Here is a 16,094-nt window from a genome sequence, read left to right on the forward strand (position 1 = left end):
CCATCCATCTCCGAGACTGAGAAGCGCTATACCACTGGCATCCGGAAAGCTGAGCTGTAGCGCTATAGCCTCTCCATTGCCTCCCTTTTCGGCTCTTCTCCCTCCCCAAAAAAGGAAGGACCGCATTTTAGGCATTTTGATTGATTCTAACTTTAAATGGATTATTATTTGGAAAATTAAACATGTACAATTGCACATTTGGATTCTCGATTGAATTTTGCAGAGACCCAGGAAATTAGAAGAAGCGTTGAAACACTTTTGAGATGCCGTAATTTTGATTTGCAACATGACGCCATCTAGTGGCTTTAAGTGTCAATTAAAACAGTAGCAACCTATTGCGGTTTTATAAAGTCCAGCGTGAATACAGTATATCCCTTTCTAAAGCTGCTTATCCTCACTCGGGTTGAAGGCTTGCTGGTGTCTATCCCAGGTGACTATGAGCAGTAGGCGGGGGACACCTTGAACTGGTTGCCTGCCAATCGCAGGAGATAGAAGGACAAACAACCGTAGGTAGGTAGGTAGGTAGGTAGGTAGGTAGGTAGATAGATAGATAGATAGATAGATAGATAGATAGATAGATAGATAGATAGATAGATAGATAGATAGATAGATAGATAGATAGATAGATAGATAGATAGATGGATGGATGGATGGATGGATGGATGGATGGATGGATGGATGGATGGATAGATAGATAGATAGATAGATAGATAGATAGATAGATAGATAGATAGATAGATAGATAGATAGATAGATAGATAGATAGATAGATAGATCCTTTCAGTGACCTTATACGAAGCCTGTGTTTTCTCATTCATGACATTACATTTGATGATTGTGTGGCATGACTGTGTTTGAAAATGATTATCACAATAAGTTAATACGGGAAGTCATAAAGGTTTTACACTAGCTCGTGCGCACACATTTCCATAATGATTAGACACGGGCCCTGACGGGTGCCCAGGGGGGAGGAGCCACACCGATCGGGATAAATGTTCCAGTTCAGGTTCCTCCCCGTTACATCTTTCTCTGAGGCGGCACAGCATGGCGTCGAGTACAGGTACTACATTGAAAAGGTTTTATCGCGTTGCCATGCTTTTTCAACAAGTCGTCTTTTATATACCAAGTCATTCATTTTGCAAATGTTTTCATTGTTTAACAACTTGATACTTTGTCTGTTTGGATGGATAACAAGATTGAGACTCTTAATGCTGTCGAACCTCAAAACTGTACCTAGATTCTGATGTTTTAACATGGCCTCATAGGACAATGATTAGCAAAGCGAGTTCTACTCTGATGAAGACACCAATTAAAAAAAACTTTGATGATGGGAAAAGCAAACAATGATCCATCGGCAGCAGCACCAAAGTGCGTTTTGCTCTTGCAAGCCACATTCAATGCGTAAAGAATTTCTCGTCGGCAAATTGTGCCATTTACTGTGTTAACAGGAAAGTTACTATGGGAGTTGGACTAAAATCTGTGAGACATTCGAGAACATGGATAATCATTACTTCCCGTATTTTTAAGAAGCATCGTTGTACAGCCTGGAACATTAACTTGGAGTTAGTTAAAATTCAGGCGCAACAAAATACACGTTTTACATTGAACCTGTTCTATATTATGACAGAAAACGACGACGATCGTTGTACTTCGCTTTATGAGTCCGGAGACATCGATTGATACTCAGAATTCACAATAATGAAACAATCATGGACTTGACCATATTTTCAAGACGAAAACCCTTGCCAAACACGGAGAACGGGACTAGGAGGATTTTTCAAGTCTTGTGTGTGCTTTTAATGCGGGAACTTCAGCGGAGTGCAATCTTTGATTCTATTGGACAGTAGATTCCAAGTGGTTCGCATAGTTCTTGGAAAGCCGACCCTCTTTGAAAGAGAGCAAAGATTAAGATAACACACGTCAGGTTTTATGGTTTCCCACTTAAGTGGGCAAAAGCTCCTTTTCAATGGTGATGCTTTAGTTTGGTGGAGCCAACTGACATTATTATTGAGCTCAAAGTTTAAAATGATACTGTGACTGATACATAATGTTAGTTTCTGTTTTTTGGGCAGATAAGAAACATTGTTTTCACTATTCATCGAAATGCATGCTACCGAAACCCGGCACATTGACGTCCTGACACTTTGTGGGACATTGTGGTACTTTTGGTCTAATTCTTTACATTGTCTTCCCATTTTCTCGAAACCAACTTCACTGTAAACAGAGAGCTGCTGCAACATGAGCATCCACGCTACCAAAGAAACACGGTATAGTATACAATGAATAAGCTAGACATGAAAACGTTAGTTTTAGATGTTTTTTGTTTTTCTTTTTGAACTTTCGCTAAGCGCAGCGTTCCGAGTCCTGGAACACTGCAATCTTTAAAACGCCGGGGCCTATACATCGTGTTCTTAGATAACGGTTTTACTGCGGCAATATCCTTATCTTGGCTCTGTACTCAATGCTGATTTTAACTCCGGCCAAGTCACACAATGCAAATCATTCCAAATGAAATATTCAGACACACACCGAATTATAAGTTGTCTTTTTTCTGTGAAGGACATTTACATTTAATCCTAAAGAGGGAATAGACAACCCGTCGATGGTCATCGCAGAAGGTACCCTCTCGGGAGCTTCGATCCCTCCGCCGTCGCCGCCGCATTTAAAGTACGGTTCTATCCCTTCACTTCCAGAGTCGACGCCCAGGCCACGTCTCTGCGTGCTTAAAAAAGAGGACGGGGAGGCCTATGGCTTTCATCTGAGAGTGGAATGCGTGCAGCAAGGTCACATCGTCAGAAAAGTGCTTTCTGGGGGGATTGCGCAACGCCGCGGACTTCAAGATGGAGACAGGCTACTTGAAGTTAACAATGTCTTCGTACAGGATGCTTCTCATCAGGAGGTGAAAGTGTCCCTATTTTCTTTTGGAACCGGGACGAGGTCCTTCCCGCCCAGATCCGGACTTGACCTCGTCTAGAAACAGCCATTGACACGGCTGTGGTCCAAATTTAGGTCGACCGTAGGGTGATGTTTAGCTTGTCCGACGGGGTCCGCGTTTTGTTTGGAAATATTTGACGAAATCTGGGTGGCGCTTCAGGCCCGAATTGAGTCCGACGCCGTCCTTCGCGATGTTTATTTTGCAGCCCAAATTCAGTCGTTGAAAGTCGACCGCTGTTACAGCCTAGCTTCGTGAAGCGGTTGTATTTTTTAGCCCTCTAGGTGGCACTAGAGGGCTTCATCGAAGCAATTCAGTGGTTTCGGCCCAACGTTGAACACAGACTTCCATCTCGAGGAATCAAAACCGCACGAGTGCTTCATGGAGCATCGCGAAGCTTCACTTTTTAGCCCCATCAAGATTGCAGGAGGATGGCTTTTTAAAAGCATATTTTTAACAACCCAGATTCAAAACTTCAGTCGACTGTCGGGCACGAGCGTCTGTATTTGTGCATTTGTGCCGGCGTCTGGCGAATTGCCGCGATTGCTTTCCATCAGGTGGCAAGGAGAATAAGGCTGAGCGGGCACCACTTATGCTTATTGGTCCTGGACGGGGAGGCGTACGAGCAGGCGATCGCCAAAGGGCGTGACCTCTACCAACTCGTCAAAGCATTTAAGGGCGAAGACTTGAAAGCACCCAGACTGTGTCACGTAACCAGGGATCCCGTCTTGGGTCTGGGCATCGACTTCACACCCGTTGGAGGTAACGCCGCTCTTGCCGCTCGCACGTTGAGTGTTTGAGAGGAAAGCTTGTACGGGATGTGTTACGTTTACCCATTTGCCACGCAGGTGAAAAGGGTTGCTTCTGCGTCAAGGTGGCGCCCGGGGGGCCGGCCCAAAAGGCCGGCGTACGTGGAGGGGATCGCCTGGTGTGGATGAACGGAGCGACGGTTTCGGATCTCACGCGCTCTGCCCTCAGCAGAATGGTAAAAACAGCTCGCTTAATACCTAACCATCAAGGTCCAGACGTATTTGAACGCGACGGAATGATTACGAGTACCGGCGTTTCCTTCTTGGGAATGTTTTGCCGGGCATTCGTTTCGGCCTCCTCCCTTTGAGTAAACAAGGTAGTCATGGGCCGGGCGTAAGCGCACCCATTTGATTGCGAGCTCTTTTGAAAGGGACAATGCGTAAGATGGAGACGGTTTTTCGGTCAAAGGAATGAATGTAATGATTATGAATGTCAAAAACCTGCAAATAAATGTGTCCTTAGATGGAGGGGCCGCCGTGTCTGTTCAGGCTACGGGCAACGGTCGCCGCGCGTCATGAAAAACGCTCTCAATCTTACGCGGCGTCCCTTTAAGCCCGGCGGCCTCGCGCCGATCCTTTTGAACGCCCGAGGCTGCGTAGGATAAATGGAAGGCCATAATTGACGAGGGGCAGACATCCCGCTTGCGCTATTTCAAAAGCGTCGCGATCATGTACGAGGCAAAATGATTCAAGGGAGCCAGCTTATTGGAATGCAACTTATTATACAATTTTGTGTAGATGAAAAAATGTGGCAATTCCATCACCGTCCTAGTGATCGACAGCGAGAGCGAGAAGAGGTACGCTCGACTAAGGATGCCGATACTCCCCGCGATGGCGCTTCCGCGCAATCTGCCCTACGGATGGAGAAAACTGCATTTGGATCTGGCGCCCGAGGGCTACGGTTTTCTCCTGCGCTTTGAGAAGGCCCCTTCGGGACGTACGGGTCGGGACTCAAACGGCGCCTTCGACACGGGTGGCGCGCTCCGCCCCTTCATCGTTGGCTCGTCCGCCGCAGCTCACGTGCTGCGGAAGGTGGACGCCGGCGGTCCCGCCGAGAGGGCCGGGATGCGAGAGGGCGACGTTCTGCTGGAGGTGAACGGAGACATCGCGGAGTCGTTGCATCATCGCCAGATTGCCGCAAGAGTGCGAGAGAGCGGCGGACGGATCTCGCTCGGCACGATCGCCCCACGGGGACGTGACTTTTACGCGCAGGTTGGCGTCACTCGGGGTTCCGCTTTGGACCGTTCGTATACGTATCGTACGGCGATATTTGCTCTACGGTCCTCGCAGTTGGGCCTATCGCCTCTCCTCTTCCGTGAGGACGACGTCGTCCCAACGGAAGGAGGGTCACCTACGCCCAGGCTTGGCGCGCTACAAAAAGGACCCTCGGGCTCCGGTTTCCACCTCGGCCCCCGTCCGCATGGTCCCGGGGCCTCCGTCGCCCACGTAGGGTTGAGTTACCGACCGCCTTTCCATCGGACCGCGCCAAGGTCACGTTCTCCCTCTTTTTCCCAACAGAGCGAGGAAGCGGAGGTTTTTGCGCTTGAGACGTGACCGACTGGCCTGCTGCGTACCTCCCGTCGGGACTTCCACCGTTTTTCTGGCGACGTTCCAATAAACCGGATGCCCCATTCGAACGGCGTAAATGCAATGCGCGCAAAATATGACAATTATAGTTCCAAGGACAGAAAGCACAATCAATTGGGTGAAAAATGACTTTTTTTTTTAAAGGTTGAAAAACACCGACCTAAGAAATCCATTACTCCTTTTTTTCGCCGAAAGAGGAACAATGCAAGCCAATTATTTATGGCGTGATTTATTTTCATTTGTTGGAAAGATTCTTTGATGAAAGACATGCTGGCCGTTGTAATCTTCGGAGACACGAAGCCACACAAATTAGCATTCGTTATTATGATTATTATGCAACACCTGAATTACAATGCGCTAAGTGGCTGATTACAAATCAAATGAAAAAAGACTGCTGCCTTAATAAATGAGCATAGGAGTTAAAAATAGAAGTTCCATTGTCATAAAAGTAAACATACTGTAACTTCAGGTTGAATCATGTATTTTGAGCGCTATTATTAAAAAATTAACCTACCGCACACACACACACCTAAATAATTGTGTATTTTTCTTCAGGGCAAATATGTAAGGCCGTATTATTTCAATCAGTTCATTTCCCGAGACGCGAATCGTAATACCCATGCTAGGCTAGGCATTTCCGAAAACCAGAACTAACTGATCGTGCAGATGTTGGATGACGGGATATCTGTTCTCATGACTGAAGCACCTTCGATTGAAGTCGTCCAGGTCCAGGGAAAAGACAAAGGCTCCTCCAAAGTCGTGTTGCTTTATGTAGTCGACCTTTGTGGCCAAAGGGGAAAAAAAAAAAAGAACTAAATGCGAATAATTTGTTCCAATATTAAGTGATTCAATCCTATAAACGGATCACTCAATTACAGCAGCTCCTTTGTGTTCTGTTCGGCTAAGCGTTTAGCTAAAGAGTCGAAAATTGAATGAAGCACCAAAGTAGTCACTTACTTTAGGTAATACAAGTACTAGAGCATTACTTTAGTACTTAACGAATCAATTCATGTAGTACCTAAAGTAATTGAGTACTTTTGTAGTTGAGGTCGTTCATTTTTTTGCTAAAGTAAGTCATCATTACTAACCTAATCCGTTCACAGTGGTGATTACTTACATAAAGTAACTTATTATTGTGACAGTGGGTGAAAGTTGATTGATAGGGCTTTTTCTTTTGTTAATGTTAAAGAAGATACAGATTTAGGTATACTTATGCAATTTTGATAGAGAATAGTCGAGCGGGGGCAAGAGAACCTTTCTCTTTCCTGGGGGGCTCCGACCTAAACTAATGGATCATTTGAGTTCCATCCGTCCGGGTCGGATACCTGGACTCCGGAGACCGATCGGAAAAAGACCTTTTGGGGATGGAATGAGTTGGCCTCCCGGGGTTTCGCGTGGCTGAATCGGATTACCTTGACGTCGACGGACGCCACGTCGTCAAAGGTCACCCGCGTAGTCGAGGAACCCTCGCGGAGTCCTTGCAGGAACGAGCACACCTGGAAGGAAGAGCCGGGCGGGTTTTCAAATGGCAAATCCTCACCCGCTGTGAAAGAAGCTGCCGGGGCTCATATCCGACCTCCCAACGGGCCAAGAAGCCTCCTGGTAAATCGGCCAAATAGCTTCCCGCCGGGTAAATGCTGCCCTGATTGTCCGAATAATAAGCTTCTCCAAACACCCCGATTCCCATGTTGATCTTCTGGGTAGGTACTCCCTCCTTATTCCAGAAGTTTACTGCATAGGTCTAACGAAGGGGGGAAACACTTAGGGCGGGCGGGCGGGCACGTGGAGGAGTTGGCGCTGGTTATTTATAACTCACCGCATTACTGAAGGACTGGGCTGGAGTAGAGAAAGACGGAAGGCTTTTCAGAAAGATCCTTTCGATATCTGACGTCATCACATTGAAGAAGTCTATGTCGCTGGTAAAAGGCAGAGGGGTCAACCGCTCCGCCAACCATCAAAAGGACGCGGCGCGAGAGCCGTTTCAAACCGGGTACTTACGCCGCGATCTTTTTGACCTCATAACTCCGAGTAACGAGCAAGGGGTTGGCGGCGACGCTGGCGGTGAGCAGGAGTTTTTCGTATCCGCTCGATTCCGCCTCCGCCGCGAAGGCTTCTCGGAGTTCCTGAAAAAGCGCAAAGACTTTGTCAAGTTGAGCCAAACGGCCCTGTCGGTTTCAGGCGGCGACTAGATGGACAGTAGGCTTTACATCTACAAATGTTTTTTTAATGTGCGCGAAAACTAGCCCACCAAAACAGGGCCGGAAAATGAAGAAGAAAAAGAAGCAAAGGAGAATATGGAGCGGATACCTGGATGAGCATCGTGAAATATTCCTTGTTTTGATCGGATGCCTCGCCGGCATTCAGCCACACGATGTTGATTCCGTCAAACATATAGCTTGGATTTCTCAAAATGGAGAGCGCCGATTGGATAAAGGTGGCCCTATTTGCTCGCTGGGCTATCAGGTGGCGGAATCTGCCGAAGACAAATCCACAAACTGAGTTCTTTCCCTGTTGTCCTTCGGTCACAGAAAGTGCACAGGGACTTACATCAGATCTGATATTACGTTGACCTCCAAGAGGGTTTTCAGATGCGGGTTACTGAGGGACGAAACGTGATCATTGGAGAAAATTCGCGGGAATGAAAAGGAGGCGGGGCCATTAGATCGAGGCCTGACCTGTACTTCAGATTCTTGAAGAACGGAAATTTCAATACGTCGTCAAAGCGAGGGGAAATTTTAAAACCCAGATCGACGCGGACAAAACTGTAGATCACGTGGGTGCAGAGGTTCGGGTCGATGTCGGCGATCTCGAAAGCCGCCGACCCCAGACGTTGGTTTGAGACGCTGTTGTAGAGGCACACCAGTCTTTTGCTGGAACCTGAAGCGTCGGGACGATCGCACAAATGTCGCACACACGCAAATGGACATTTTTTGGCGGAGGCCGGTAAAAGATTCCCGTCGCCTGGTCGTCGATAACCGAACCCCAAGTGCCGGGGCACTTGACTTTGACTCTGAAAATGTTCTCGCCGGATCTAGAAATGGTTCCAGCACACACTCACCCAACCACGCAGAGGTCAGACACAGACCTGCAAATCACAATTTGTCAGGAACGTTTGAACTTCGTACGTCTGTCCGACACCGACGACGCAAAACGGCTTACCCGCCAAAAGAATGATCCTGTGCATCTTGTTGCTGGTTCCTTTGAAAGCATTCCACATAGATTTCAAATCCACCGAAGGGGACAAGTAAATCTACGCGTACTTACCGACACAAAGACCGCTTGCGACTGCCTCGCTACGCTGACGGCCAATGAAGAGATGTTGTCACTTATATACGGTAGAAGAGCAAGGTGTGACAACAAGGCGGTTCTTTCATTCTTTTCAAAGGATTTCCACATCTTCTCATCAGGCCTTCATTATCAAAATTGCTTATAGCCAATCGTGAAGTGCCCCCCCCAAAAAAAAAAAACAAAAAACAAAGGTGCTGCCATCTGCACAAAAGCTAGCGAGAGAGCTGCGCGCGTTACACCCCTAATTAACTCTAATCAGCCGTTAATTGCCCGTTGAGAGCAACTTTGACTGAAAGGTTTGGAGAATTTTGCAACGCTACCTCGCGCATCAGCTGTTTGTGGCAAAGCTGCAAACAACTGCCGTATTGTTTCGACGACCGTTCAGAGTGTGCCGTCATTCGTTTTAACGAACGCACTCAGCTGTTGATCGGCTTCTCGTTTGGCTCTGCGTCCTGTCGGAAGGTTCGATTAGAAGGCAAAATCTCCTCGGAAACGTCTTCGTAAACTTGAGAATTACACGCCCACGTCCTGACTGGGCAAAGCGCACGCAAACCACGATGCCCCCTCAACTGCACTTGGCGAGCGGGATGACCTTTTAGTGCTGCGGATTTGACTTGTTTCGCTCTACCTGATTCAACGAGCGCTTTACGCTCACATCTTAGCTCCGCTGTGTTCAGTTATTTTACTTAACTGGGATTGTATCTCATCATCTAAATGACCAAAGCAGTGCGCAGAGCCATTCATTTCATGTCATTCCACCGATTGGAATCCACCTTTTCTCACATTCTCTTCATAGAGAAGATTTATGTGCTCCAAAACCCGTGCAACACGGAGACAAACCATCCATTCAACTCACAAAAAATCGCTGAGGCTTCACCTTCGACTGTACTTTAAAAACCGTGGAATGATTAATGTAACAAAAACTAATTAAATAATTAAGAAGGCATCTTCAGTAAACAATACACCCAGTATTTTACGGTGGTAACCTTTCGATTCCCGGGACAAACAAAAGTTGACGATTTCAAGTACATAAACACGTTTTTAGTGCTAGCGTGGTAGAGCTAGAAGATCGCTGTCACAAAGACATACGCGTGTTGAACTATTGCTATCAGTACGATGTATCGGTATTAGTCCTATGTTCTGAGTACGGGTCTAAATCGTGTGACAATTTCCTCGTGAGGGGTTTGAACATTTTTCTAGTGGTTAGGAAAGACGGCTAGGAAAGTCTTCCTTGTGACTACGAATCAAAATTGTCTTTGTTTGTCTTGTGACTACGAAGCTAAAACCTGCGAGCGCAAAGTCTTTTCGAAACAACCGCGGCAGAACTTCCGAACTATAGAACTTTAGCGTGCAAGACTTTGCGTGTGCGTGTGCGCGCGCCTCCAGTGGATTGCCTGTACATTCAACTTTCTATTCTGTGAGTTTGAGTCACAATGTGCAAATGCATGGTGGATTGTTAACATCGCGCTGCAGTAAAGTCAAGCTTTACTTTCCGTATTAGCACGGCATTGGCGAGCTAGCATTATTTGGTGTCTTGGGCTATGTCGTCTTTCATTTTTATTTTACTTTACAAAGTGACGTAGGTAGTTTTTCGTAACGTGGACTTAACGGTTTTAATTGACAACGTAGCAAAAATAAATACTAAAAGCATTGAATGCGTTTCCAAACTTTTAACTGGTACCGACATGTAACTAATTTTCATAATAATCTCCATATTTACGGTTACATTTAGAAAACCCCCAAACTAAAATGAAGTCTTCATTCATTTAAGAGCCAGCAAAATGATCAAGCAGTCAGTCACATGCCTTTGAATGGAGTGGAACTCGTTTGAAAGAGCCCTGGCGTTTTGTGTTCGAAAGGAAGCACCTTTTCATTTCTCCCTAACCCGATGACGTCACCCCAAAAAGGGAAGCAAAGGTGTGGCGTTTAGAGTTCGACTTTCCGGAGAAGCATGTGGACTGTGAAAAAAACAAAACCAAAACCTAGAAACTCAACGCTATTTCGTTTTTGTAATAAAAAGAACCTAACGAAATCACACATTTCGTCCAAAGTGGTAAGAGTTGGGCATTTTGAACGAAAATGGTTGTTTTTTGTTTTTTAAATCACATTTTTCATTTCGGGTCTCACTGGAAAACTGGGGCTATTGTGGGAAATCCACTCCATTAAAACTTTGTGGAAATGGGGGGAAAGTTCAAAATCCATTTGCTCGACTGCAGCGCGTTTGCAAAGGCAACATCGCCGTCCTCCGGCCAGAAAGGGTGGCAACGTCGTGGGCAGGCGGTGATCGCGGAAAGTGCAAACTAAACACACGTCAAAAACTATGAAAGATCTTACACAGGCGTTCATAAAAATACATTCGCCATATGACGCTGGCCGAATAAAGCAAGCGTAATCATACGTCACGAGACGCCGGCTCTAACTTTGCTCACCTCTGCATTAAACGCGAAGGGTAAGATTCGTTGGAGTTTTGTTTTTATGATAATTACGGTGACGACCGTATAAAATCCCCAGACATCAGCACAGGATGGAGGAAACCAGACCGGTTGATATGAAAACAAATTCGACCATTTCCTGCCTGGAATCGCTTCCGGTGATATTTATTGTGAGCACAGCTTTGACAACCCTTCAATTGATACATTGTAAAAAAAAAAAAAAAAAAAAATGAGGACGTGCAATCACATTTTATTTCATCGAAAGTCCAAACCTTACCGGATATTCATTGTGGAATTCACACGGGGCTTTCAAAGATTGTAAAGTTTTGGGAAAAGCAGAGGCGTAACTTCTACTGACTAGTTTCAAAACACGTACTTTTATTAAAAACATCAAATAAAAAAGAGCACCAGATTTCAAAAACTGTTGATTTTTGGCGTGACCTGAGAACCTAAACGCTTGCCAACGCATGCAAATGTAGCAAAAATAAGCTTTTCAAAAGGGACCTTGCACATATTTTTGAAGTCTTTTTTTGTCGCTATTGAACATACAATCTTACAGGGGACCCCATGTATTACTGGCGGTAGCGCTGTATTGTGACAAGCGCGTCAATAGTTCAGATCATTTTAATGATCACGAAAGGAAAAACCGCAAGTGGTAGAGCGGCGTTTTTTCAAAATACTTTCTTTTGACTTTGAGCGGTCCAACATGAGTGAAGTAAAATATTTTCTTCTTTGTTTTCTTAGGTGCAAACATGCAAATCCTTGTGAAGAACCTCGAAGGCAAATCAATTGTCTACGATGTCGAGGCCAGTGATACTGTAAAAACAGTGAAAGTCAAAATCCAGGGCAAGGAAGGTATTCCGTCGGATCAGCAACGCTTGATATTTAATGGCAAACAGCTGGAAGATGGCCGCACCCTCTCCGACTACAACATCGACCACGTGTCCACCCTCTTTCTATTACTGCGACTGCGAGGTGGCATGCAGATCTTTGTGAAGACCCTCACCGGCAAGACCATCACCCTCGAGGTCGAGGACAGCGATACCGTCGAGAACGTGAAGGCCAAAATCCAGGACAAGGAAGGCATTCCTCCCGACCAACAGAGGTTGATTTTTGCCGGCAAACAACTGGAAGATGGCCGCACCCTCTCCGACTACAATATCCAGAAGGAGTCCACCCTCCATCTCGTCTTGCGCCTCAGAGGGGGCATGCAGATCTTTGTCAAGACCCTCACCGGCAAGACCATCACCCTTGAAGTGGAGGACAGCGACACCGTTGAGAACGTTAAAGCCAAAATCCAGGACAAGGAAGGCATCCCCCCCGATCAGCAGAGGCTGATCTTTGCCGGCAAACAGCTGGAAGATGGCCGCACCCTCTCCGACTACAACATCCAAAAGGAGTCCACCCTCCATCTCGTCCTGCGCCTGCGAGGCGGGATGCAGATCTTTGTGAAGACGCTGACAGGAAAGACCGTCACCCTAGAAGTTGAGGATAGCGACACCGTGGAGAACGTGAAGGCCAAAATCCAAGACAAGGAAGGCATTCCCCCGGACCAACAGAGGCTGATTTTTGCCGGCAAACAGCTGGAGGATGGCCGCACCCTCTCCGACTACAATATCCAGAAGGAGTCCACCCTCCATCTCGTCCTGCGACTACGAGGCGGAATGCAGATCTTTGTCAAGACCCTCACCGGCAAGACCATCACCCTCGAGGTGGAGGACAGCGACACGGTTGAGAACGTGAAGAGCAAAATCCAAGACAAGGAAGGCATTCCCCCCGACCAGCAGAGGCTGATCTTTGCCGGGAAGCAACTGGAAGATGGCCGCACCCTCTCGGACTACAACATCCAGAAGGAGTCCACCCTCCATCTGGTTCTGCGTCTCAGAGGGGGAATGCAGATCTTTGTGAAGACCCTCGCCGGCAAGACCATCACTCTTGAGGTGGAGGCCAGCGACGCCGTGGAGAAGGTCAAGGCCCAAATCCAAGGCAAGGAAGGTATCCCCCCCGACCAGCAGAAGCTGATTTTTGCTGGCAAACACCTGGAAGACGGTCGCACCCTCTCTGACTACAGCGTCCAAAAGGAGTCCACCCTCCACCATGTCCTGCGTTTGAGAGGGGGAATGCGGATCTTTGTCAAGACCCTAACGGGGAAGACCATCGCCCTCGAAGTAGAAGACGGCGACTCGGTTGAAAATGTCAAATCCAAAATTGAGGACAAGGAAGGTATTCCGCCTCATCACCAGAGGCTGATCTTCGCTGGCAAACAGCTGGGATGCGATCGCACCCTCTCCGACTACAACATCCAAAAGGAGGCAACGCTTCATCTTGTCCTCCGTCTGAGGGGCGGCATGCAGTTGTTTGTGAAAACTCTCACCGGTAAGACCATCACCCTTGAGGTTGAGGACATGGATACCGTGGAGAACGTCAAGAGCAAAATCCAGGACAAGGAGGGCATTCCCCCCGACCAACAAAGGCTGATCTTTGCCGGGAAGCAGCTGGAAGATGGCCGCACCCTCTCCGACTACAACATCCAAAAGGAGGCCACGCTTCATCTCGTTCTGCGTCTCCGGGGCGGCATGCAGATCTTTGTGAAGACTTTGACCGGTAAGACCATCACCCTGGAAGTTGAGGACAGTGACACCGTTGAGAACGTGAAGGCCAAAATCCAGGACAAGGAAGGCATTCCCCCCGACCAACAAAGGCTGATCTTTGCTGGCAAACAGCTGGAAGACGGCCGCACCCTCTCCGACTACAACATCCAGATGGAGGCAACGCTTCATCTCGTCCTGCGTCTGCGAGGCGGCATGCAGATCTTTGTCAAGACCCTCACCGGCAAGACCATCACCCTGGAGGTAGAGGACAGCGACGCGGTTGAGAACGTCAAAGCCAAAATCCAGGATAAGGAAGGCATTCCGCCCGATCAGCAGAGGCTGATCTTTGCCGGGAAGCAATTGGAAGATGGCCGCACCCTGTCCGACTACAACATCCAGAAAGACTCCACCCTCCACCTGGTCCTGCGTCTGCGAGGTGGGCCTTAGAGTAACGCAGGATTTCGTCCTAAACCTCCCGAGCTGTTTGGTTATGTCTGCCTTGCCGAATGTGATTTGATAAAAGATGAATAAAGCCACAGAGTGTTGTCATTTGTCGGTTGGCCGCGCGGTGGCTTTCGGGCATGGCTCCCGTGCCCCTCCGTCCCCCACTGATGGCTTTAAGGGCGAAGTTTGCCAAAATCACACACTTTTAATGCACTGCGCCGACATCATCGATGAGACCACTCTTGCTCCTTCCTTCCCAACGTTTGCTCGGGTAAAGTCCCCGAACGCGAGAAGCTTGGCGTTAAGCCCACTGCGAGCAGGTAAGCGTGACCGCACTCGCGGTATGTCGCCACAGCTTTTGGATGCCCGCTTTGATACAAGCAGCAAAAGCAAACATGCGTTTGGGTGAAGATTTTTCTTGGCAAACTAGATTTTTCCTTCCACCCGCCGAAGGCGCACTTCAGAGCTCAAAAATGTTAATATTAAATCTGGACAAAAATAACACTTGGAAATATGTTGCATTTATTTTAAACGTTTCTTCTAGGGAGCGTTTATCAAGCAAATAGTGGGTTTTGCACTGGATTTGACAAGGCTGTTTTGGTTTGAAAAAAAAAAACACAATATGTGTAAAAACGGAAGGTTGCAGAAATACATCAACTTATCAATTGATAGCTAATATTTTTCTGATTTATAGGACACGGAATTGATAGCTAATATTTTTCTGATTTATAGGACACGGAATTGATAGCTAATATTTTTCTGATGTATAGGACACGGAATTGATAGCTAATATTTTTCTGGTTTCTAGGACACGGGACATTTACGGACAGGCAGTTCTCAAGGCAGCTCCTTGGGGTCCTTCGCTGGAGGTGACATTCAGTAAGCTCGCGGCAGGCTGTCGAACGCTTCCACGTTTAACGTCTCAACATGGCACAAGCGGTGCAAAAGCTGGTCGCCAAAGTGCCGACTTTGGTTGGCGGTAAGTCGTTTACTCGTGTCCAGTTGGGCGTCGGCGTTGCTTTGCACGACCCTGTTCGTCCGACATCGATTGGCTATTCGCTAACTCGATTCAAATGAAGATGGTGGCTAATGCGAGTTGACGCCTCATAGCAGGTCTTCGTTGGAATTCAATGGCTTCGTAGTCGCCGGTTGCCGGGCGATCATTGACGAGAGCTCGGAGCTAACGTTAGCATCGGCTTTCATAGCGTTCGGTAATTGTGTACGTTGGCTCAAGTCAGCGTTAGCTTTCACAGCGTTCGTTGATCGTGCATGTTCGCTGACGTTGGCGACGGCTTTCATAGCGTTTGTTAATTGCGTGCCTTCGTCTCGTCAGCCGCCGTCACCTATTCCAAACCTCGGCTAGCGACCTTTTGGCATTACGCCCGCGTCGAGCTCGTTCCACCCAGTCCGGCCGAGATCCCCAAGGCCATCGAGGGGGCATCCAACTTGGTCAAGGCTTTCCAGACCGGACGCCTCGGACAAACAACCGTGAAGGTGCGTTTACGCGGCCGGCGACGGGGCTCGTTTCGAGGTCCCCTCGGATGTTTCGCGGCACGTTTTGCATTGGCTACAACTCACTGCTCTTTTTCCTCTTTCTTTGCAGGACGCTCTCAGAAACGGGCTGGTGGCTACCGAAGTACTCATGTGGTTTTACATTGGCGAGTGCATCGGTAAAGGAGGAATCATCGGCTATAACGTCTGAACTGTTGGGACTTTTTCCGCTTGGGCATCGTGCGCTCGACGCCCCGCGAAACGTTTGGGAACAATAAACAGATGTTTATTATGACAAAAACCAAATCTTTCTCCTCTCGACGTGGTAGGTATGGACTTTATAACTTCCACGCGCACGTCGTAATACGCGAAGCACATCTTCGTATTCTTCACCTGTGCAGTCGGAGGGGAAGTCGACTCTCCTCGTTTCTTCACATTATGCTCCATGCGCCCGCCCTCGCTGGTACTTCGATTCTTGTCGCAAGCAAGCGTTAAACGCTTCTTGTTTTGAATCCGACGA

At 47.6% G+C, this 16,094-nt stretch overlaps 4 protein-coding genes across 7 annotated transcripts; 3 read left to right on the forward strand and 1 right to left on the reverse strand.

The window, feature by feature from the left end:
• The first annotated feature begins 1,039 nt into the window (after positions 1-1,039).
• nherf4b (NHERF family PDZ scaffold protein 4b) lies at positions 1,040-6,107 on the forward strand. 2 transcript variants are annotated; one of them, XM_088441561.1, is made up of 10 exons: positions 1,040-1,060; positions 2,225-2,267; positions 2,560-2,618; positions 2,694-2,899; positions 3,490-3,694; positions 3,781-3,917; positions 4,480-4,684; positions 4,757-4,953; positions 5,032-5,187; positions 5,260-6,095. In XM_088441561.1, the coding sequence occupies exons 1-10, from the start codon at positions 1,045-1,047 to the stop codon at positions 5,293-5,295; spliced, it is 1,260 nt and encodes a 419-aa protein (XP_088297687.1). In that variant the 5' UTR covers positions 1,040-1,044; the 3' UTR covers positions 5,296-6,095. The 2 variants fall into 2 exon arrangements, with proteins under 2 accessions (XP_088297687.1, XP_088297686.1); XM_088441560.1 differs by having other exon boundaries at positions 4,480-4,953; positions 5,260-6,107.
• Positions 5,559-11,164, reverse strand: LOC148408256 (acidic mammalian chitinase-like). 2 transcript variants are annotated; one of them, XM_088441564.1, is made up of 12 exons: positions 11,046-11,164; positions 8,593-8,653; positions 8,488-8,526; positions 8,387-8,413; positions 8,004-8,205; positions 7,876-7,926; positions 7,636-7,801; positions 7,327-7,451; positions 7,145-7,244; positions 6,905-7,069; positions 6,741-6,824; positions 5,559-6,108 (listed from the first exon to the last, which is right to left on the reverse strand). In XM_088441564.1, the coding sequence occupies exons 3-12, from the start codon at positions 8,510-8,512 to the stop codon at positions 5,956-5,958; spliced, it is 1,098 nt and encodes a 365-aa protein (XP_088297690.1). In that variant the 5' UTR covers positions 8,513-8,526; positions 8,593-8,653; positions 11,046-11,164; the 3' UTR covers positions 5,559-5,955. The 2 variants fall into 2 exon arrangements, with proteins under 2 accessions (XP_088297690.1, XP_088297689.1); XM_088441563.1 differs by having other exon boundaries at positions 8,593-10,574.
• LOC148408257 (polyubiquitin-C-like) lies at positions 10,946-14,175 on the forward strand. Of its 2 annotated transcripts, none has more exons than XM_088441554.1 (2): positions 10,946-11,065; positions 11,793-14,175. In XM_088441554.1, the coding sequence occupies exon 2, from the start codon at positions 11,801-11,803 to the stop codon at positions 14,084-14,086; it is 2,286 nt and encodes a 761-aa protein (XP_088297680.1). In that variant the 5' UTR covers positions 10,946-11,065; positions 11,793-11,800; the 3' UTR covers positions 14,087-14,175. The 2 variants fall into 2 exon arrangements, with proteins under 2 accessions (XP_088297680.1, XP_088297679.1); XM_088441553.1 differs by lacking the exon at positions 10,946-11,065 and adding an exon at positions 11,075-11,218.
• A 718-nt stretch (positions 14,176-14,893) lies between these two features.
• On the forward strand, positions 14,894-15,880 carry atp5mg (ATP synthase membrane subunit g). Its single transcript, XM_088441565.1, has 3 exons — positions 14,894-15,062; positions 15,417-15,577; positions 15,687-15,880. Exons 1-3 carry the CDS (start codon positions 15,011-15,013, stop codon positions 15,783-15,785), a joined length of 312 nt encoding a protein of 103 aa, XP_088297691.1. The 5' UTR covers positions 14,894-15,010; the 3' UTR covers positions 15,786-15,880.
• The last annotated feature ends 214 nt before the right edge of the window (positions 15,881-16,094 follow it).

The sequence above is a fragment of the Hippichthys cyanospilos genome, chromosome 18, assembly GCF_059441005.1.
Source record: "Hippichthys cyanospilos isolate Australia breed blue-spotted pipefish chromosome 18, RoL_Hcya_1.0, whole genome shotgun sequence".
In the NCBI taxonomy this organism is placed as follows: domain Eukaryota; kingdom Metazoa; phylum Chordata; class Actinopteri; order Syngnathiformes; family Syngnathidae; genus Hippichthys; species Hippichthys cyanospilos.